The following is a 23,265-nucleotide window of genomic DNA, read 5'->3' on the forward strand; positions in this document are numbered from 1 at the left end:
AGAAGAGGGCGTCAGATCTTGTTACGGATGGTTGTGAACCACCATGTGGTTGCTGGGATTTGAACTCTGGACCTGTGGAAGAGCAGTCGGGTGCTCTTACCCACTGAGCAATCTCACCAGCCCCTTCAGTTTTTATATTAACTGTTTTCATACATACTGAAACATTGTAAGACAAATATAATGAATACCCATATTCCCCTTCTTAGATTTATCAAATGTTAACCTGTTGTGTTTTTTTTTATGTTAGTATGTGTACATTTCTGTGAAACATTTTGAGACTATACTATATGTGTTATTCTTTTTAATTTTTAATGCATATAGCTGTGCGCCCTACGTGTCCATCTATGGACCATGTGCATAGACACATGCATGCCTGGTGCCTACTGAGACTAGAAGAGAGCATTTAGATCTCCTAGAGCTGCAGTTACAGATGGTTGTTAGACTTCATGTGGGTGCTGCGATCAGAACCCAGGGCCTCTGTAGGTGCAGCAAATGCTCTCAACCCTGAGCCACCTCTGTTCCTTCATGCATTGGACACTCTTTCATATTTCAGTTCTGCTACAAAAACCAGTGTTTATCTACCGAACAATAAAATCATTTCTAGTAAGGAAATGAATTATAATCCTAAAGTGTCTATGCATATTTAGGTTGCTTCAGTTATAGCAGGATATACTTTGTTACTGTTTCTTTAAAACAGAATACCAATTAAAATTTGTGTACTTTTGTTTGTCAAGTCTTGTTATTTTCCTTTGCGGTTCATGATCAGTTTTTCTTTTTAATCAGTGTGTCTCTGTGTCCTCTCAACTGTTTTATAGTTTTCATAGGTCTTATACATCCTTTGAAGGGGGATGTATCTATCTCTAGGCATCTATCTAGTGAGGTGACTTGGTGGTTAAAGGCACTTGTTGTTCTTGAAAAGAACTGGGTTAAATTTTCAGCACCCTCTTCTCGCCTTTCATGGGCGCCAGACATGCATATGGTCCAGACATACTTGTAGGCAAAATACTCATACACATAAAATGATGAAATAAAATTTTTTTTAAATGTTCAGTATTTCATATTTTTAATTGTATATAGTTTAAATGTTTCATTTTCAAGGCTTTCTTGATAGAGAATTTAGTTGAAATGTTTAAGTATTGAACTTTTAAAAAAATCTATCTATCTATCTATCTATCTATCTATCTATCTCATGTATATGAATGTTGTATCTGCATACAAGCCAGAAGAGGGCGTGGGATCCCATTACAGATGGTTGTGTACTACATGATTGCTGGGAATTGAAATCAGGGACTTCTGGAAAAGTATCCAGTGCTCTTAACCACTGAGTCATCGCTCCAGCCCCAAATATTAAATGTTTACTCAATGACTTCGGTAAATGGTTATTTTTAGTAATTCTCTTTTTTGGTTTTTTGTTTGTTTGTTTGAGGCAAGGTTGTCTCTGTAGCTGTGGCTGTCTTAGAACTTACTCTATACACCAGGCTGGCCTCCAACTCAGAGATTCACCTGCCTCTGAATCCCAGTGTATGTGCCAACCATATCCTGGTGATGTACAGCATTTTTTAGGTAGCTGTTTTATTATCTGTGGTCAAGAATTTGTCATTGTTACTGTCAGCATGATGACTTTTATACCTACCATTAGAATTTCTCTGGTCTCTTTGAAAGAATTATTTTAAAACTTCATTTTGAGGGTGGGAGCTGCCTGGGCTATCATGGGATAGGCCAGAAGACAACTTGTAAGAGTGGTTCTCAGCCTTTACGTCATGAGTTCAGGCTCCTTTACCCCACAGCCCATTTTACAGGCCCAACTTCTTTTTTTTTTTTTTTTTATAAAATTTTTTTTTTTTTTTTTTTTTAATAAAGATTTATTTATTTATTATATGTAAGTACACTGTAGCTATCTTCAGACACTCCAGAAGAGGGAGTCAGATCTTGTTATGGATGGTTATAAGCCACCATGTGCTTGCTGGGATTTGAACTCCGGACCTTCGCAAGAGCAGTCGGGTGCTTTTACCCACTGAGCCATCTCACCAGCCCCCAGGCACAACTTTTTTTTTCTTCTTCCTTCAGTTTAGAATACCTGCCCCCTCTTTCACCCTTCATTTGCATTTCATTTTGCTTTTGGGGAGTTGTGGTGAGTGTTGTGAAAGGTCCAGGTCCACAGCAAGGGCCTTCATGATTGTGCTTGTCCATCCTCTTTGTTCTCCGTAAGCTAGAGTTTGTATGCTACGACATTATCAGCTTCTAGTTGCTTTCCTTGATAAAAATGTATGTAGTTGTTGGTGCATTACATGGCAGAAGACACCTTGCCGTCTGTCCCAGGGTTGCTGAGGAAGCCAGGTTGCTTGGTTACAGTGGTATTCATCACTGTGGGCTGGCTTTCCTTGTGTACCTGGTTCTCTCTCCATGGAGTCTGCAGCCTTGCTTTTACATCCTATCTTGACACCACCTTACATAACCAGGCTGGAGAGGTTGCTCAGTGGTTAAGAACACTTAACTGCAGGTTGGCAAGATGGCTTGGTCATTAAGAGCACTGACTGCTCTTCCAGAGGATCCAGGTTCAATTCCCAGCAACCACATGGCAGCTCACAACTGTCTGTAACTCCAGATCTACACGGATATACATGCAAGTAAAACACCAGTGCACATAAGATAAAAATAAACAAACAAAACAAGAAACACTTACTGCTCTCCTAAAGGGCCCGAGCTCAGTTCCCAGCACCCGTGTCAGGTTGTGTTCTAATGCCAGTTACTCCAGCTCCAGGAGCTCTGACACCACCTTTTGACCTCCAAAGGCACCCTACACACGTGGTATGCATTCCCATAAGCAAAGAGACCAGCAAGAGTGAAAAATAACACAAAGGTTTGCTTGCCCAGACATCAGATAGCATAGCGTTTATCTGTTACTGTTACTCTTTAGTTCTTCTTTGCCAACTTGAAGGCCATGTAGTTTCTGGCTTTTACGGTTTATAGTGTATTGTGGTTATAAAGGGATTTATTTCTAGACTTGGCGTAACTGAGTACAAGTAGATATATCACATCCTAAAACAGTTGATAAGGATTTTTCATGTATAGTAGGTACTGAGTAATTTTTGTTTTGTTTTGTTTTTAATAGAAAATTAGCTAAAGAAATCTCCAAAGCCTTTTTTTCTATTTAAGAACAGAAAGTACAGGCTGAATTTAATGTTGATTTTACTTCTTTTCTTTTAAGGTAAATGAGAAAACAGGACAGCTTATTCAGTACGACAAGTTTTACATCCATGAAGTCCAAGAGCTGATAGACATAAGGAATGACTATATCAACTGGGTCCAGCAGCAAGCCTATGGAGTGGTACGTCTGTCTTCTCACCTTGTGACTGAACCTGTGTGTCGTTTGTACAATGCAAAAGGAACAGTTAGGAAACATATTTTCATAGCTTTTATTCCAAGTACATTATTTTAAAATAATGCATTCCATAGATAGCTCTTAGTAACAAGTTAACAGATATTTAATAGGTTTAATTATTTTAAAGTAACTTTAGTCACTTAAGTAACAGATACTTAATATCGTATGAGAACCAAACATAGTGGCCACTCCTGGAGTCTCAGCACTCTAGTTGCCCAGGCAGTCTGTTCTGGGGCAGCCTGATGAAAACAGTAAAACCATCTGTAGACAGCCTGTCTTCTAACCAAGGTGGGACAAATGCTGTCTTACTAGGATTTCTTTTTAGCAAGCAACTATTGCTCTGTTTGAATATTTGCTGAAATTTCGTAGTCTTCTCACCTAAACTCATCTGAGCACACAGTTTCAATGATATCAAACTATAGCTCATTACGGAGCTATTTTGGTGTTAGCTGTTTTCTTTCTTTTTTTTTTTTAACATTTATTTATTACTATATGTAAGTACACAGTAACTGTCTTCAGACACACCAGAAGAGCATCAGATCTCATTATGGATGGTTGTGAGCCACCATGTGGGTGCTGGGATTTGAACTCAGGGCCTCCAGAAGAGCAGTCAGCTCTTAACCGCTGAGCCATCTCTCAAGCCCCGTTAGCTGTTTTCTAATAAGAAGAGGAAATAAAGGGCTATAGTTTTGGTTTCTTTTTTCCTCATTTCTCTCTATCTTATAGTTACTGTCTCTCCATTTAGAAATGAACATGACACTGAGTAAATATTATTGCAAGAAACTGGCTTCTTTTCCTTAACTTTCCTTTTTTTTTTTTTTTTTTTTTTAAAGACAGCCCTGGTTTGTCTGGAACCTACCATGTAGACCGGGCTAGCTTTGAACTCACAGAGATCACCTCCCTCTGCCTCCAGAGTTTTGGGATTAAAGGCATGTACTACTACATCTAGTTCTTTGATTTAAAGAGAGTTCATCACACTTTTTTTTTTTTTTTTTTTTGGTTTTTTGAGACAGGGTTTCTCTGTGTATCCCTGGCTGTCCTGGAACTCACTCTGTAGACCAGGCTGGCCTTGAACTCAGAAATCCGCCTGCCTCTGCCTCCCAAGTGCTGGGATTAAAGGTATGCGCCACCACCGCCCGTCTCATCACACTTTTGTATTTACATAGAACTTTTGATATCCTTATTCCTGAAGTTTTAAGATTCATTCATATATTCATTGTAGTCTTAATGCTGAGTTGGTTGTCATTTTCATAGTTAGTAAAGTTTTAGTGACTATCCTAAAGATACTCAGACTATTTTGTGATAATATGGCCATTTGTATGCAAGTACAAATATGTACATATATGTGAACATGTATTTTTATGTATATATACACAAGCATGAATACTAATTTGGCTAATGGGGTTGTGAGTTGTTTCTCTGAAGATAAATTCTTGCTCTCTCTAGGCTGGATTTAACCTTGGAAAACTTGTGCTTCTGTTTCCCTGTGCTGGGATTATAGGCTGGTGACACCATTGCAACTTGTACACAGTTCCTGAGCTAGATAGAGTTTGGATAAGGGGCTGGAGAGATGGCTCAGAAGGCTAGAACACTGGCTGCTCTTCCAGAGGGCTTGAGTTCAGTTTCCCTCACCATGTAATGGCTGACAGCCACCTGTAACTCCATTCCCAAAAGATCCAATTTACGTTTCTGCACTCAGACTCTGACATACACATAATTTAAAAATGTTAAATACTTTTATTATTTTATGTGTTCAGGGTGTTTTGCCTGTGTATGTATCTGTGCTGCGTTTATGGACCTGGTGCCTGCTGAGGTCAGAAGATGGCATTGTGCCCTCCTGAACTAGAGTTAGAGGAGGTTGTGAGGGACCGAATGCACGCTGGGAATTGAACCTGGCTTCTCTGCAAGAGCCATCTATCTGTACTCTCACCCAGAAGCTGTCTCTCTCCTCCCTCCCTTTCTCTCTTCCCTTTCTTGTTCTTCTCTCCTTTCCTCCCTCCCTTCCTGATGCACCAGTGAGCTACCTCAGCAAGCAAAGGCACTTGCCACCAAACCTGGTGGCCTGATATCAATCCCTGGGATCCAGGTGGTGGAAGAAACTGAGTCTTACAAGTTACCTTCTGACCCCCACACATTTACTGTGGTGTGGATGCACCTCCCTCCCCCGCCACACACACACACACACACACACACACACACACACACACACACAACTACAAAGTTATGATGACCTGCATATATGGTTGGATATATTTTAAAAAGCAGCATTCAAGAAGTGGAGGCAAAATGATCAGAGGTACACTCTGCTGGTTCTATTTCAAAAGAAAGGAAAGGTCCATCCATGCTGGGTTTATTATATTCGTGTTACATTGAAATTTAACTTAAGTGGTTTTGTTGAGTTAAATGAGGTTTTTTTCCATCTTTGATGTTAAATATTTGTAGGTCATAAATCTTACTTATTCAGTATTGGGCTGTGTGTCTAAATTTGTCCTAGGGAATTTAATTTGATTGTATGTGCTCATTGAAATAGCAATCTGACATATTCAGTTATGGCTAGATGTAGTTTGACATATAGGCAGGTGTAATATCAGGATAGAACAGCATTAGAGGACACATTGATATTTTAACAGGTGGGACATTCTTCTCAGTTGTCAAAAGCATGATAGAATTTAGGGAAAAAAAAACAGAGGAAAACTACATGGGGGTACCCTTATTTCTGCTACCATTTGCCAAGTTGGAAGGGGTATACCCCACTCTGTACTAAGGCAGCTCTATCATTGTTGTAAAGTTCACAGAACTAGAACTACAACATAGCCAAGTGCAGTTTGTTGTAGGATAAGGATACAGATTAAAATTAGTCAGGTTAAGACAATAACGAAGACTCTAGGAGAGGTATCAGTAGCAGAGCATCTGGTTTTTTCCTCCATGGGAAAGTCATAAATGGGTACCTGGCATTGATGTTTGATACTGCTCAGGATTGCTAAGCAATGAGGCTAAAATACTCAGTGTTTTTATTGGGTGTCAGTCATTTCCCACAAGGTGGCTAGCTTTCTTAATCTTGCATGTGTGAGTGTTGTGCCTGTGTGTGTGTGCTTGCGCATGTGCACAGGGGTCAAATCAGATGCATCAGATTCCCAGGATCTAAGTTACAGGTGGTTGAGGGGGTCTATGTGGGTGCTTGGAACTGGACCCTGCTCCCCAGGAAGAGCAGTAAGTGTTCTTTACTGCTGGGCTCTCTGCAGCTCCAGGTCTGAACTTCCTGAAGGCAGGACTGATGTTTGATGGCTGAAATCTGCATCATAAATTACATGGTTTACATTGTCAGCAGCTAGAGATCCTAGGCATTCCAAAGACCCAGAATAGCCCAGGGCAAACGCTATATGTTTTATAAAAATTAATTCTTCAGTAGCCACCAAGGGTAAATTCAATAGAATATTTCTGAAGATTGTAGTACTTTGAGAACTATGAGCATGTGTGGAAATTTTCAATTGATAGAGTGTCTAATATTCAGCTGTAGCAAAATATATGACCTCTGTGTTGACTAGAAATAGACCACTAACACCCCTCTTTCCCCATTGCTGCATTCTGTACTGCTGTCTTAGGACGTCAGCCATGGATTAAATGAGGTAAGTCTGGGGAGAAACAGTTTCAGAGTCACGAAGGGTGTTCTTTCCTGTGTCAAAAGTCAAATATGTCGTTAGTGTGAATTTTTGTTTATTTTTTAATGTGCACAAACACACATATCTGGTTTTAAATAGGTATATTATGTTGGTTTTAAAAGTTGACTCTATAGAAATTACCCTGTATAATATCAGGATGTCCTGTACAATTCAGAGGAGTTTTCTGAATTAAAGCCTGTTGCTGGGTGTGATGGCATGTGTCTTTAATCCCAGCACTTGATATGCAGACGTAAGCAGATAACTGAGTTGCAGGGCAGCCTGGTCTACATAGTGTGAGTTCAGACCAGCCAGAGCTGCACAGTAAGACTCTGTCATAGGACAAAACAGCAGCAACAACAAAACAATGATGTTACTTACCATTTCATGATACCTTCTATCAAGAGTTACTTTGAAATATTTTCTATTCTTGTCTCCCAATATAAAATACAGTATGTTCTGAGAAATAAATTTTATTTTAAAATTTTATAAATGCTTACCTAGTAGATCAAAATATTACAGAAGTGAAATGATCTATTTTTTAAACTAATAATTGATACTCAGATTGTTGTTGTTGTGTGTCCCCTTAGTATATAAAGCTGTAGCAGTCTGACCTGAACAGTGGGCGGCTGTGCTTTCCTTTTCAGAACTGGAGGATTGCTACTTCTTCTGTGTTGTGCTGTTCAGTGGTGTTTTGCTTTGTTTTGGCTTATTGAGTATGATTTTCCTAGTTACTTGAACTAATGAACATTAGTTAGGTCACATTATATAATTATTGCTTGCTTGTTTCCTCAGTAAGGAAAATATAAAAGGCTGGGGCTAGTATCAGACACAGCTCAGTGCTAGAGTTCTTGCTGTCACACACAAGGCTCCATACCCAACCCCCAGCAGTGTAAGACTTTGTGTTGGGGGAGGGGAAATGAAAACACGGTTAGGGCTTAGACTGACTTGAAATGTTGTTTGCACCTTCCCTGTAGGAGCTAAACCAGCATTTCTCAACATGTGAAGTCAAAACTGACCCTGTCATGGGGGTTGCCTAAAATCGTTGGAAATATCAGAAAATTTACATTGCAGTTCCTAAGAGTAACAAAACTGTGGTTATGAAGTAGTAAAAATAACTTTATGTTTGGGGGTCACCAAAACATGTGCAGCTGTATTAAAGAGTAGCAGCATTAGGAAGGTTGGAACCACTGAGCTAAGCAGAGATCCACAGTGATGCCATATAGAAATGAAGAGGGGAATATGGAGGTGGCTCAGTGGGTGGAGGTATCTGCCACTGGACCCACATGCTGGAAGGAGAGAACAGCTACTGCACACCGTCCTGACCTCCATGTACGCCGATGGCGTGTGTGCACTCACAGAGAAGCACAAAATAAACAGATTTAAACGGCTCAGCAGATAAGGGTGCCTGCTGCCAAACCTCACAACCTGTGCTCAGTCCCTGGGACCGCCTGACAGAAGGAAAGGATCCCCTCCGATCCACATGGGTGCCATGTGTGATGCCTGCATGCATTACATACTCATACCAAGTAGATTTTTCTGCTGGGCATGGTGACACGCTTTTAGTCCCAGCACTCAGGAAGCAGAGGCTGGTGGATCTCTTAAATTCTGGGCCAGCCTTGTTTACATAGTTCCAGGACAACCAGTGCCGTGTAGATAGACCCTGTCTCAAAAAATCCAAAAGAAACAGATCACCTGGGGATTACTATTTCAGTACCATCTTTGCATTAAATTTACTTGTGGTACACACTGTTATCCTAGTGAAGGTACAAATTCAAGAGTTTGTAGTCATCCTGGGCTCAAAACACAAAGGGCTGGGGATATAATTCAGCAATTGAGCACTTACCTAACATTCACAAAGCCTTGAGTTCATTAGCAAGCAGAATGAAAATCCAGTAGTCAAAAATGAATGTTTTTGAAAACTTCTAACCATACCTTGAATGAGCAAGAATGTGATAATCACTTTTATCAAAAATGACAGCACCCACACACCAGAGCCAGCTTGAACTGATAAGTTAATTTCTTTATTTCCAGTTGGCAGATATCCCAGTGACAATTTGTACATATCCATTTGTATTTGATGCCCAGGCAAAAACTACTCTGCTCCAGACAGACGCAGTCTTGCAGATGCAGGTAAATGATGTGCAGTGGTCATTTGATTTGGGGATGTTGTTTCAAAAAAACAAAAAAAACAAAAAAACTGTCTTTGTGTTGTTGGGGTTTGTTTTTTTGTTTTTGTTTTTAAGTATTTGAAACACTGGTGATAATAATGGGGTGCCATTTTAGACTGTCATTTGCATAATGCCTTGTGGAGCTATGAGAATTGCTACATGAGACATACAAACATGAAAGCTGCTTAGGTAACAAGGAGCTGTCATAAAAATAGAGTAACAGCCTTTATTCATGTTAAACCTTCAAAAATGATAAACCCCCTTTGTTATATTAGTCCATCTTTCCAAACAATTTCATCAGGTTCACTATAACAGGTTAGATTGTTTTAGAAGCCTGGCTCCACTTTGCCCTTTAATTACATATGTGAGAAAAGATGGCAGGGACTAGAGGTGAGATAAAAAGTTCAATATGGGAGCGGAGGCAATTCACCACTTAAATGAAAAATGCTCTGAGCCTGGCATGGTGACACGCACGTTTAATCTCAGCTCTGTGAGTTCAGAGGCCAGCCTGGTCTATATAGCAAGGTCTAGAACAGCCTAGACTACAGAGACTCAAGCTCGGAAAAGGAAGGACGGCAAGAGTGGGAAATTACCTCGAGGTTGGTCATAGGTTATATATAATATATATATATATATATATATAATATGTAATTACACTATAGCTGATTTCAGACACTCCAGAAGAGGGCATCAGATCTTGTTATGGATGGTTGTGAGCCACCATATGGTTGCTGGGATTTGAACTCGGGACCTTTGGAAGAGCAGTTCTTACCCGCTGAGCCATCTCACCATCCCATAGGTCATATATATTGGTGGCGGGGCTGGGGATGTTTTATGGGGAGGGATACATATATATGTGTTTGTACATACATAAACACACATACACTTATATATATGTGATATCACAGTGAAACTCATGACTTTATGATAGTTATAAATAAGTTAGCTAGGTATGGTGATGCTTGCATGTGATCCCAGCTCTCATTCAGCAATTGGAAATTTCCAAGGGAACCAAGGGAAAGCGTTTAATTGGGGACTTGGTTACAGTTGTAGAGGGTGAGTCACCATGGCAGAAAAAGACAGCAGTGGCATCGCTCCAGTGTTTTGTATCCTAATCTGCAGGCAGAAGTGGCTGGGCCTGATGTGGGCTTTTGAAACCTCAAAGCCCATGCTCAGTGACTTGTGTCCTCCTCCAAGATCACACCTCCTTGTAATCCTCCCTGAATAGCCCCCCGCTGGGAACTAAATACTCAAATACATGAGCTTGTGGGGCCTATTCACATCCAAACCTCCACGCTCAGCTTCATAGCACTGTTAGGTTAAGTAAGACTGCCTAAAAGTAAAATAAAATTCTGATTTGTGTTTGTTTTCTAGATGGCCATTGACCAGGCCCACAGGCAGAATGTCTCCTCTCTTTTTCTCCCAGTGATCGAGTCTGTGAATCCTTGCTTAATTCTAGTTGTTCGCAGAGAGAATATTGTAGGAGATGCAATGGAAGTCCTCAGGAAAACCAAGAATATAGATTATAAAAAGCCACTCAAGGTAATCAAGAGACTTCTCTGTAAAAGCTGTACTAGGTTGTGTGTGTGTGTTTGAAATACTTTGTGTTTTTTTTATTACAGATTTACTTGATTCTTTATGTATGTTTTGCTTACATGTATGTGCAGTATGTACATGCCAGAAGAGAGGGTTAGATCCTATGTAATTGTAGTTACAGATGGCTGTGAACCACCAAGTGGGCTCTGGGCACCAAACCTGGGCCATCTGCGAGAGCAACAGCTGCTTCTGATCACCGAGTTATATAAATTATCGGTTGCTGAGACTCGTTAGCAGTGACTAGTGTGTTACAGGTCTCTGAGATGCACTCTCGGTCCTTCATTGTCTATTCGGTGTTCACATGACCCTCTTTTAGGTTATATTTGTTGGAGAAGATGCTGTGGACGCAGGAGGTGTACGCAAAGAATTTTTCTTGCTTATCATGAGGGAATTGTTGGATCCTAAATACGGCATGTTTCGATATTACGAAGATTCCAGGCTCATTTGGTTTTCAGATAAGGTAATATGCCCATCTACCACAATTATCTCTTTAGATCTTTGTTTCTAACATATTCTGGTCAGACAGAGGTCTGCTTTATTACAGCTTGAAATTAGAAACTTTTAGATTTATTGTCAAAACACAGTCTTGTGTTTTACACATTTCAAATTAAAATAAATTGAAGAACGATCAGCTTTAAAATAATACTGAATTTTCCTTCTGAGTATTTCAGTGTGGAGAATTTCATGGTGATTACGCTATTAGCCTCTCTGCTGGGGAGAATTAATTTAGCTTTAGAGATCACTGAACTCTTATGATTCATTCCTACTAAGGGCCAGTAAACTATAGCAGTAAGCCAGATCTTCCCACCACATATGTTAATACAGGAAGCCTCCTGTGGGATATGACTGCTTTGACATGTGTGCATGAGAGACAGAGTTGATAGTTACTAGGACCCTAAGACTAAGATGTTACCAGCTGGTCCTTTACAGAAAATGTTTGGATTCTATTTTGTAAAAAATTTCTGAGTTGCCTATGTTATAAATTTATAAGATTTCTTTATATGTACATTTAGTCTTTTTGAAGGCTGTCTTGTAGGATAGCAGCTATTGATGCAACAAACTACTGCACTAGAATTACACCGTTTTGGGTGCTCAGAAAGAGAAAAATAACTCGGCCTTATTTGGTAGGCATCCAGCTCATGGGCCTGTCCAAGTGTTCGCTGGCGCCCTCCAGTGGCCGCAGCCTAGGTCTTGGTCTTGTGTTTTCTGTTTGTTGCAGTTCTCTTTACTGATGCCCCTCCACATTGTACTGTCTATTGAGGGCTTCAGGGGTTCTTGCCTGGGCTCTTGTCAAGCATCCTCAGCACTATGCAGTCTCCAAAATGCTCAAAACTTTAAAAATAGAGCCAAACAATAGCACCAATATTATGATGTACATGAAAGTAAATACACTTTTAAGTTATTGTGTCGTTTATTTCATCTTTAAGGTAAAGTGAGTAGAGATATAAAAGTAATGTTTGCTGTCATTTGAAATAGTTGAACTCTATTAATTTGATTATTATAGTTAGTTTATCAATGTGTACATGTTTAAGGGTTTTTGACTTGTTATTTTAGTGTAATTTAGTTTTATAAGTATATAAAATGTTTGCATAATTGTAACTCAGACTTACAGAAAAAGGCACATTGGAAGACACCCCGCTTGCTGCCACCCGCTCCTTTCTTATTCACAACTCCTTTTGCGTTTTCTTTTTTTGTCTTGTTTTATTTTTATTTTTGAAATTGGGTCTCTCTATGTAGCCCCGGCTATTCTGGAACTCTATGTAGACCAGACTGAACTTTAACTCACAGAGATCCCCTGCTTCTGCCAGTGTGTGCCACCACCCCTGCCGAGTTCCTGATACTCTTAGTTTAGCCTCCCTAGCTGCCAGCACCATAACTTGAATGTATGTTGTCTGTTTTTGTTTTCTTTTGTTAGGTTTGAGACATGGTCTCACTATGTACCTCTAAGTAGCATGGAGCTCCCTGTCTAAACCAGACTGGACTCCAACTCACAAGTCCACGTGCTTCTTCTTTAGCACTGGAATTAAAGGCATGGTCTAGCTCTCTTCGCCTCAATTGAAAAATAAAATTACTGTTTTAAGAGTTGTGTTTATAGCTCAGTTGGAATAAAGCAAATGTCTTAGAAGCATAAAGACTTGAATTTGATCCCCAACATCCATCCACTTAAAAAGCTTGGCATAAGTGCTATGGAGAGATGGCTCAAGGGTTAAGTAATACTGGCTGTTATTCCTGAGGTCCTGAGTTCAGTTCCCACATGGCCACTTATAACTGTTGTAGTCCCATGAGATCCAGTGCCCTCTTCTGGTGAGTAGATCTATATGCAGACATAACACCCATATATATAAAATAAATGACTCTTTACACCCCCCTACCCCCCCCCAAAAAAAATCATGGCATAGTCAGGCTAGTGACTCACACCCGTAATCCTAGCGCTTGCTAGTTGGTTTCAGGACAGCTTAGGCAACATCTAAAATTCAGTTTTAGGCCAGGCCTTGCCTCAGAAAAATAACAAACAACAGAAAGCTAGGCAAGGAGGTATATATGTGTAACCCCACTGCTGTGAAGGCAGAGTCAAAGCAGATCTCTGGGGCACTGGCCAGACAGTCTAGACTCATTGCTGAACTCTACACCAGTGAAAGGCCGTATTTCAGAGGAGGTGACTAGCTTTCTTAATGATACCCAGGGTTGTCTTGCACATGTACATGCACACATATACACATACCAAGAACAAATTTTCTTTTCTTTCTTTTATTTTTTAGATTTTTTTTCTTATTGGATATTTTCTTTATTTACATTCCAAATGTTATCCCCTTTCCCAGTTCTCCCGATCCCGCCACCAGAACCCCCCATCAAATTTTCTTTAAAGGTATTTTGCTTTTGTTGTCTGTCAACCATCGTCTCATTCCCACCCATTCTGGGTATCAGACTCAGGGCCATGTCCATAATAGACAAGCCTAACAGCCCACATTTAATATTTAACGACATGGAAGTGCTTTTGTTTCTGGGGGAAAAAGTCAGTTGTGAAACTATGTGTCTGTAATCTTGATAGTCCTGGAACTGGCTATATATACCATGCTGGCCTTGAACTAACAGAGATCCTCCTGCCTCCCAAAGGCCACAATCCCTAAAACAGTAAATCTTTGTTTTTGGTTTTTTGTTTTTAAATTCCAGGCTGAGATGATGGAGCATGCCTTTAATTCCAGTGCTAATTTCTTAACGTTAAATACTCCCACTCGCCACTAATAGACAAATTTCTAAAAAGAAAGTACATTGCATGGAACTGTACACAGTGATGTTCATGCCAAGGAGGCAGGAATAGGAATGAGCTGCTTTCTCAATGGTTGCTTTTCTGTATATTCGTGGGTTTTGGGGGTTTTTTTTTACTATGGAGAATGTTTTTGTACTAAAAATCGCGGTTTAGCTTGGAAGACAAGTCTTTCACGTTTTCTTTTGTGTTTTAGACATTTGAAGACAGTGACTTGTTCCACTTAATTGGTGTTATCTGTGGATTAGCAATTTATAATTTTACTATTGTGGACCTCCATTTTCCTTTGGCTTTATATAAGAAACTACTGAAAAGGAAGCCATCCCTGGATGATCTGAAAGAGCTGATGCCAGCTGTCGGGAGGTCAGTGGTTAGAAAGTTCTGAGGAGGGCTTGAGGCTGAGAGGAGAGGACTGCACAGGCTTGCCTGCTGGAGACCTCCGTGCTGTGCTGCCTTGTTTCTGCTAACAAAGCCCATGTGTGCTACCTCATGAGCAGAGCTGTCGGGAAGAGCGAATGTTTCACTGTAAAGACGCACTCGGTGGTATTTTGTTTTGTTCTGTTTGCAGAAGCATGCAGCAATTGCTGGACTATCCAGAAGATGACATAGAGGAAACATTTTGTCTAAACTTTACGGTAAGATGAGCAGAAGGAGGTTGGTCTTGTTATCTAACAGCTGTGTTTTAGGATTTCTCTCTTCCATAGAGCAAATGTTTTTTGTTTGTTTACCAAGACAGGGGTTCTCTGTAGCCCTGGCTGTCCTGGAAATTGCTCTGTAGACCAGGTTGTCCTAGAACTCAAAGAGATCTGCCTGCCTCTGCCACTGATGCAGGTTTTTTTTTTTTTTTTTTTTTTTTTTGTATATCAAAATGTATACATTTTCAGATGTATATTTTATGGGTAGTCTGCATGATTATGTGGGCACAACACACCTTGGGACTGGAGTTACATAGAGATGGTTGTTAGCTATTATGTGGGAACTGAGACTTGAATCCAGGTTCACTGGGAGAGCAGCCAGCCACGATACATTTATTGAGCTTTTACTATGTGCCAGCCACAATACATGCATTATTTCATTTTATCCACACCGATCCTATGAGGATCCTTAATTTACAGATAAGGAAAACTGAAATAGTTGCATGTCAGTCATTGTTTTCACCTGCTTTGTGCCTTCAATAATTAGGTACTTTGCTAATTAAGAACTTAGGAGAGTCAGGGATTCATTCTGAGCCTATGGCTAGGAATGATCAAAGATGGGAAGGTTAAAGACAGCATTACTAATGAACTTAAGACTGCCTAATAGATGGATTTGTCCAGTATATGTCTCTTCTCCTCACTGACGTCCATGCTTGCTTAACTTGTCACTTCTGTCCTTCCACCATGGATCTGGGAGTTGAACTCACGTTGTCAGGCTTACACAAGCAAGCACTTTTATCTACTGAGCCATCTTGCCAGAATTTAGATCATTGTAAGATTGGAATGTTCAGTTTGTTGCAAGGAAATTCAGTGCATTATTTTACTTTTTTCTCACAAGAAAAATCTTACTGGGGGCTGCAAGAGAAGAACACTTATTTCTCTTACAGAGGACCCAAGTTCAGTGTATAGCACTCCATTTGGTACATGGCACCATGCCTCTGGCCTCCACAGGCCCCTGTACTTTGATACACATTTGCACATACAGACCTCCACACCTCAGTTGATGGCTTCCCATGAAGGCAGCACCAGTTTTCTTTACACGTATGGTTCCTGGTGTGTTTCCAAAGTGAATGACCCTATCCAGCCACAGGTCACAAAAGCTGGGACCCTGGAGCGTACTGCACTGCACAGCCTGTAGGGTTAGGGTCGGGTGGAGAATGTCCTTTCCAAGTGACTTTGGTCTAAGCGTCCTCCAGGCAGCTAGCTGGTCTGCTGTCAGAATCATCTCTGCAGCGTGGCTCCCTGCCCTCTGAGAGACTCTTGATTTTATACTGCTTGCTCTGCCAAGGCAGGGCCCAGGAGGACAGGGAGGAAGGAGTGTGGGAGGAAGTTTAAAAAATTAACTAGGCTGGATAGTTTAGCAGTTAAGAGCACTGACTGCTCTTCCAGAGGTCCTGAGTTCCATTCCCAGCAACCACACGGTGGCTCACAACCATCTGTAATGGGATCCGATGCCCTCTTCAGGTGTNTCTGAAGACAGCTACAGTGTACTCATCTACATACATACGTACATACATACATACATACATACATACATACATACATACATCTTAAAAAAAAAAAAAGCCAGGCAGTAGTGGCACACGCCTTTAATCCCAGNACTTAGGAGGCAGAGGCAGGCGGATTTCTGAGTTTGAGGCCAGCCTGGTCTACAAAGTGAGTTCCAGGACAGCCAGGGCTATACAGAGAAACCCTGCCTTGAAAAAACTTGGACTCCTCCCCACCCCACCCCCCAAAAAAATTTGTGAGTAGGCTCTTGGTAGCATAGTTTTGACTCATATTTGTTAGTTTGTATATTTAATGAGAAATGTTNCTTTTTTTTTTTTTTTAATTTCTAGATCACAGTTGAGAACTTTGGTGCAACAGAAGTAAAAGAGCTGGTTCTGAATGGCGCAGACACTGCTGTTAACAGACAGAATCGGTAAGTGGATCGCACTGGGATAAGCCATGACCAGGGTTAGTGGGCATTTTCTAATATTGCTAAAAATACCACCACTTAAAGAAAACACTATTGTACGTTGTGTATGGTAGCGCACTTCAGGAGGCAAAGGCAGGCAGCTGTCTCTGACCCAGCTAGGACTGTGTAATGATGCCCTGTCTCATAGTTGAAACACAACCAACCAACCATAACATTTGGGAAAGTAATATGCCTTTGCTCGTGAAATCACCTTTAAGCTCTAAGGAACAAAACAAACATGACAAATGAGAAATGAGAAGAAACAACAGCAAACATGGTTTGAAAGGAAATGATGGCCACTGATTAGCAAATCAGAGAAAGCAGTGATGGACTGGAATACCCAGAAGACACCAGTTTATTTTGTAGAACAGCAGTTCAGATGCTGAACTAAACTCAGTCTTAGAAAATGCTAATAAGGAAGGGAGCCAGGCAATGGCGATGCATTCCTTGAATCCCAATGCTAAGGAAGCAGAAGCAGTCTGATTTGAGTTTGAGGACATCCTGGTCTCTGAGAGAGACCCTGTGGGGTTTTTTTGGTTTGTTTTTGTTTTAAAGCCTGTCTATAAGGCACTTGAGATTATTTCTAGGCTATTTCTAATGAAAAATATTTTCAGAATAAGGTAACTGGCTATCAAATAATTTCAAAGTATTCCCAAATCATCGAAAAATACTCAGTTCAACAGCTGGTTTGCCCTAACTTCTGGGCGGGAGGGAGGAAGTTAGAGCCCTGGGTCAGCTCCGTCCTACTGAGAATAAGTAGATTTTCAGTCCCTTTGTGGGTTTTTTTTTTTTGTTTGTTTGTTTGTTTTTTTTAAAGATCCAGGCTAAAGTAAGGTCTGAGGAAAAGAATGAGCTTCATGAGAAAGATAAGAACAGATCATCAAATCTGATTGTCCGGGCCAGTGTCAAGGGTACAACAAACTTAACTCATGGAGTACAGCCTGCTTTTATTCCTTGAGTAGTATCAATGGCACTAGAAATGGAATGGCTAACCTTTTCCTAGCATTATTGTTGGAGAAGGTTAATATGATTTGTTGCATCATAAGAGGTCACTTTAAAATGAAGTGAAATTGACAATTGCGAATTTAACCTTCCTTGATTACTGCATTGTTAACTGTAGGAACTGGTATCTGGTCCTTACATTATTAACTTGTAGCCCTGTGTTTATATCTAGCAATAAATGCTCTTTATGCTATTAAAAAATAAAAAATAAAAAAAAAAAAAGATTTATTATATGTAAGTACACTGTAGCTGTCTTCAGACACTCCAGAAGAGGGCGCCAGATCTTGTTATGGATGGTTGTGAGCCACCATGTGGTTGCTGGGATTTGAACTCAGGACCTTTGGAAGAAGAGTCGGGTGCTCTTACCTGCTGAGCCATCTCACCAGCCCCAGTCCCTTTGTTTTTAAGGAGTCTATACAATATTTATTCCTAAGAAATAGTTATTCAGCATTCTTTCAAGATCATCTTAAGATGTTTTTGTTTGCTTGTTTGGTTTATTTTAATGAAGGAATTAGCTATGGTTTAGTGTGGCTTGGGATTGGTTTCTTTTTACCCATAATGATGGTATCCCTTTGAACTCTACTCATTTTTCCGAGTTTAGTTGAAAATAGCAAGAAATGAAGGAGCAAAATTGTAATGATAAGCATTGGGTATTCTCCATAAATGGTGCGAGTGACTTTTGCATCTGTGCCTGGCTTTTATTTCTAGGCAGGAGTTTGTTGATGCCTATGTGGATTACATATTCAATAAATCAGTGGCATCTTTATTTGATGCTTTCCATGCGGGCTTTCATAAGGTCTGTGGAGGAAAAGTTCTTCTGCTCTTCCAGCCTAATGAATTGCAAGCTATGGTTATTGGGAATACAAATTATGATTGGAAAGAACTGGAGAAGGTAAGGAAAAACCAATCTCTTTACTTGTCAGAGTGGAAAAGCAAGCCTATGCTTTATTATTGGAAATCTAGCCCTTGTGTGTGCTTTTGCCCTTCCCACAGCTCCTTGCTGTGCTTATTCTAGACACTTGCCTGCCCCTCCTGCCCCTCCTGCCTACAGTGCACTCTGTGGTGGCACTGGTGAGGTGATTGGGAGATGTGCTATAGGATCCCTAGCCCAAGACTGAATGACTTTCTACCCATGCTTAATTAAGACTTTTGTTTCCTGTTTTTCTACCAAATCCCAGTGTTAAACTTGACCATGGTGGGAGGGGACTACAAAAGGAAAAGCCTTGGTAGCATTTGAAGAAAATAACTAATAAAAAAATTGTTTAAACAATAAAAAGGAAAAGCCGTGGTGCTCTTAACACTTGTTTTAAAAGGGGGGAAAAATTAGTAGAAACATTCTGGTTTGTCTTCCTGAAAATAGTACAAGAAACATTTACTCAATCCCATGTTGGTATTTAATAAACCTCTATTTTAGTAAACTCTTACAAAGGTGATGGGTCTGTGCTTCCTTTCTGGGGAGTATCTTCACATTGTAAATACCAGGGTTGCAATAGTTTAACATGATAGGTTTCACGGAATACTCCTTAGTGCTAATAAAAGGTTGTATTATTTTTAGAATACAGAATACAAAGGAGAGTATTGGGCAGACCATCCCACTATAAAAATTTTTTGGGAAGTGTTTCATGAATTACCACTAGAGAAGAAGAAACAATTTCTATGTAAGTATATTCTGAGACAAGAATCTTAAGTATTAGCTCAGTTTTAGTCTTTATTAAGATTTTTATTTACATGTATAGTGTATCTGTGCAGAATATAATGTATAGTCTGGGAAGGCCAGAAGGGTGTGCCGTGTCAGACCCCTGAAGCCTTTATAGTTGTGGCTTTATCTATAGAACTCAAGCTGCAATTGCCTGAGATTCAAAGAAAGTGCTGGAGGACTAGAGAGAACTGGGAACGTAGCTTAGCAAGGGAAGCCTCACTTTGAGTTCAGTCCCTGGGACCCATATTTTAGAAGAACCCAAGTTTTAGAAGAGAACTTCAGAAACTTGTTAGAAAGCTTAACCAGTTTTCTAAATGGCTCTTCCAAAAAAGGATTTCTAAATGTTTTTGTAATTGTTTATCGAGTATTGAGTACTTCCTTTAAAATAATGAACGCAAAGCTAGACTGTGTTGTCTAAATTGTTTTCCTTGGCAGTATTTTTGACAGGTAGTGATCGAATTCCCATTCTTGGTATGAAGAGTCTGAAACTAGTCATCCAGTCAACAGGTGGTGGTGAGAGCTATCTCCCGGTTTCCCATACCTGTTTTAATCTTCTAGATCTCCCAAAATATACAGAGAAAGAAACCCTACGATGTAAACTGATCCAAGCTATTGATCACAATGAAGGCTTCAGTTTAATATGACCTTGGAGTTCTGACTTTTCTGTGTAGTGCAAAGGCATCAAACCACTTGTGTTTTTCCTGTGAATTCAGCACAGTGAGAGTTACTTCTGTAATTCTTACTTACAAATTGTTCACTACTGTACTGATGAAAGCCAAAAATTAAAAACTGAGCATTAATACTAAACTGTACAGAACCATGAATTGTCCCATCCTCATAAACATAAAAGTATTGTGAATACATTAAAGTTTTATTCACAGGAATTTTAAGAGTTTGCATATTTCAGAAATTACCTGATGTGTGGGTGCATGGAAATGTTGCTTAATGTTTCTTCAATCACTGGGGAAAGACGATGATGGCCTGCCGATAGTCATTTGATTATTTTTCCATTTTGTAAATAAAAATTTTGTAATAAAATAGTGACATTCAGATACCAGTAGTTTCTATGGTTTCAATGACTTGCAGATTCTATTTAGCTCTACCTTCTGAGTCCTGAGATTTAAGCCACTGTGAGAAACAATGGTGAGTTACAACTTTAAACTGATGCTGCATCATTAAATTTTTAGTGCTTAGGAAATCTGAGATCTTAAACATGGTGCGTTGCTTAGTTATCCCACATTATAAACTGTGACTTAAAACTTAGGTGGTTTGTGTTATGTGTACCATGTGGATGGCTGCAGGAGCCAAAGGCCAGGCATCCGAGTCACAGGCTGAGAACCACACAAAAGCAGCATGCACTCTACTGCTGAACTCTTGTAAATCTAATCCATCTCATTTTGCAGCCAACACTATTCTGAATTGTTGAGGTGAGGCTATTTGAGCTATTTACTAAAACGGACTCATGTCTAAAAATGCAGATCTTGTAAGTTAGTCCCTATGTCACCTACTGTGGGCATGCCCACCACACCCAGCAGTGTTTACACTATGCCACATGCCTAGTACTACAAGGTGAGGCTCTGGCTATTTGTACTGTCATCTCATCTCATCCTTTCCAAATTGGAGTAGGAGGAGAACCACAGACCAGTCCATCAAACCATATCCCCACTTAGCGCATTTAGCTTTCTTTGCCAGGTTGTCTTTTACATGGCCAGCCTTGGATTCACTCTGGTCTGACACTAGAAAACCAACACCCTCAGTCTGGTTAAACACAGGTAACAAATGTGTTATGATGGCAACCCTTACTGGGCTAGTATGCTATGAACAATGGAAGTTAACGGGGGAAAAAAGTCAAATGACAATTTTAATATAAGACTTTAAAACAAGATACAAGTATAAAACACTGTTTTTGTATTTCAAAAGTTGGAGGAAGATAATCCAGTCATTAAACGGGCTACAAAACATATGCCAGATTACATAAAAGTCTATGTACAATATAAAAAGAGCTGAAAACAGTCTTCACTGTAAAAATAATTTAAAACAAATTTTTCAATTTAAAATATTGTCTATAGCACAAACACATCATGCAAATGGAAAACTAAATATACTGCATTCTTTAGTGTAGCCAAATAAATTCAGTTATCTTTTAGGTAGGGAAATGAGCTACTTAATACTTTTCTCCTCTAGCAGTAATGGTCCTAGCTGGGTATTTTATGCATAAAGAACAGCTATATTTCAAATCATTTTTTGTAATAAATACTAAACCAACATGAATATTTAAATTTGGGGGCAATGTTCCAAAGAAGTCTGTAAAATAAATACTGACTTTCTGAGGTGTGAACTGTTTGAAAGGCTAAAAGTTTCTGCAGTTCAAAATATTGATCCCTAGTTTTAAGGCAAGCTAAGCTTTTAAATAAATAAGAACTAGTTTCCATAATGCAACCTTGGGGATACATCACACCAAACCCTCAACAGGCAAAGATGTACTTCTGGTGAGCTACAATGTATCTTAGGACTTCGGAGCTTTACCTAAGAGGCTTTCCTCATTAATGGAAAAACAACAGTCCAAAATATTAAACTCTCCCCAGTACAAGTACCATTATTAGATTCAAAAAGGCTTTGCATATTCACATCTTGGCAGTATTTGTGGTGAAGATCTATGCAGGCTTTACCACAGTGATAGGTATTTAATTAAACAATGGCAAATATTCAAACTAAGGGGACCTATGTAGACAGGCACTATTGTTTCTAGAACAACTGAAACACATTTCCAAATCATTTATCAGATTAGTCTCAGGGGCCTGTTTGGACATTACCATGTCTGCAGCAAGTACAAAGACCATGCAGTAAGTACGCGTCACACTCTGAGCACCAAGTGTTGAGTGCTCCAGACATGGCGCTGACTTCCTTCTCACATTACATGTCATCTGTGATTTTAAAAAGTTAGCTGCCACAAGTTTTGGAAAATGCCAGTGTTTAAAAAGTTAACTGTCCTAAAAATAAAAGTTCAGCAGAACAGAAATTGAGGGTTTCAAACTATTCAATGTTACAAACAAAAAAGTGTGAAATACCATTCTTTGGTCTAGATAAGCTGTTCCCTTTACATTAACATTCCAATGGCTTTTGAAAACTTTAAAATGTTGAAACTCATTAGGCAAAAAACAAAGTTATATATACATACGAATGTATCATACAAATGAACCTTGAAAAGAAGATGAAGTCAACCAACAGTGTTGAATGTACAAATACAAACAGAAATGATGGAACTTTAGAAATTATCCAAGAAGACAATCTATTTTCCAGTCTATAAATAATACATCTTTCAGTTTTCCTTGTTCAAGTTCACAAGTAAACATTCATTTTTGACATGCTAAAGTTCCCAATGCTGGTGGAGCAATTCCTGTACCCAGACAGCTTCAATAGCGTTATGATTTGTCTGATGGATAGTTTACATCTGTTAATTCCTGTCTTGTAGCTATAGCTTCATTAACTACCTCTTGATCCCCTCCATCAGCTCCAAACCCAGATCCTCCAGCACACTCAGGCCTATCGGCATCATCTTCCAAGCCATTGTAGAACTCTTCAATTTCACTTTCATCTTCCAAAGGTTCTTCTAAACTTGGACTCTGGCATGTGCCACTGTCACTGTTACTGCCACAGGAACTAGAAGATAAGACGTCATCTTCAGAGTCTGAGTAAACCTCAGCGCCATGGAATATGTAACGATTTGGTGGTACAAACAGGTATTGATTACCTGAAATACAGAAGTAAAAAATAACACTTTGAATTTTAAGTACTAACTTGTTGGCTTACTATTGAACTCAATTCTTTTTTTTTTTTTTTTT

At 39.6% G+C, this 23,265-nt stretch overlaps 2 protein-coding genes across 4 annotated transcripts in view; one reads left to right on the forward strand and one right to left on the reverse strand.

The window, feature by feature from the left end:
• Positions 1–20,480, forward strand: part of Herc4 (HECT and RLD domain containing E3 ubiquitin protein ligase 4) — a 74,080-nt gene extending 53,600 nt beyond the window's left edge. The window contains exons 16-26 of one of the 2 annotated variants that reach the window (XM_021204519.1): positions 3,209–3,328; positions 6,985–7,008; positions 9,073–9,171; positions 10,584–10,751; positions 11,122–11,265; positions 14,267–14,433; positions 14,639–14,705; positions 16,604–16,686; positions 18,433–18,616; positions 19,280–19,382; positions 19,859–20,359. In XM_021204519.1, the coding sequence (XP_021060178.1) occupies positions 3,209–3,328; positions 6,985–7,008; positions 9,073–9,171; positions 10,584–10,751; positions 11,122–11,265; positions 14,267–14,433; positions 14,639–14,705; positions 16,604–16,686; positions 18,433–18,616; positions 19,280–19,382; positions 19,859–20,067 (1,368 nt within the window). In that variant the 3' untranslated portion in view covers positions 20,068–20,359. Of the gene's footprint in view, positions 1–3,208; positions 3,329–6,984; positions 7,009–9,072; positions 9,172–10,583; positions 10,752–11,121; positions 11,266–14,266; positions 14,434–14,638; positions 14,706–16,603; positions 16,687–18,432; positions 18,617–19,279; positions 19,383–19,858 lie in introns of both variants that reach the window. The other variant, XM_021204521.1, reaches the window with a different exon arrangement.
• Positions 20,481–20,922: 442 nt separating this feature from the next.
• The window catches only part of Sirt1 (sirtuin 1), a 20,029-nt gene continuing 17,686 nt past the window's right edge, over positions 20,923–23,265 (reverse strand). For both annotated transcript variants that reach the window (XM_021204930.2, XM_021204929.2), the window contains one exon: positions 20,923–23,174. In XM_021204930.2, the coding sequence (XP_021060589.1) occupies positions 22,846–23,174 (329 nt within the window). In that variant the 3' untranslated portion in view covers positions 20,923–22,845. The remainder of the gene's footprint in view (positions 23,175–23,265) is intronic.

Source organism: Mus pahari, chromosome 9, assembly GCF_900095145.1.
Source record: "Mus pahari chromosome 9, PAHARI_EIJ_v1.1, whole genome shotgun sequence".
Lineage (NCBI taxonomy): Eukaryota > Metazoa > Chordata > Mammalia > Rodentia > Muridae > Mus > Mus pahari.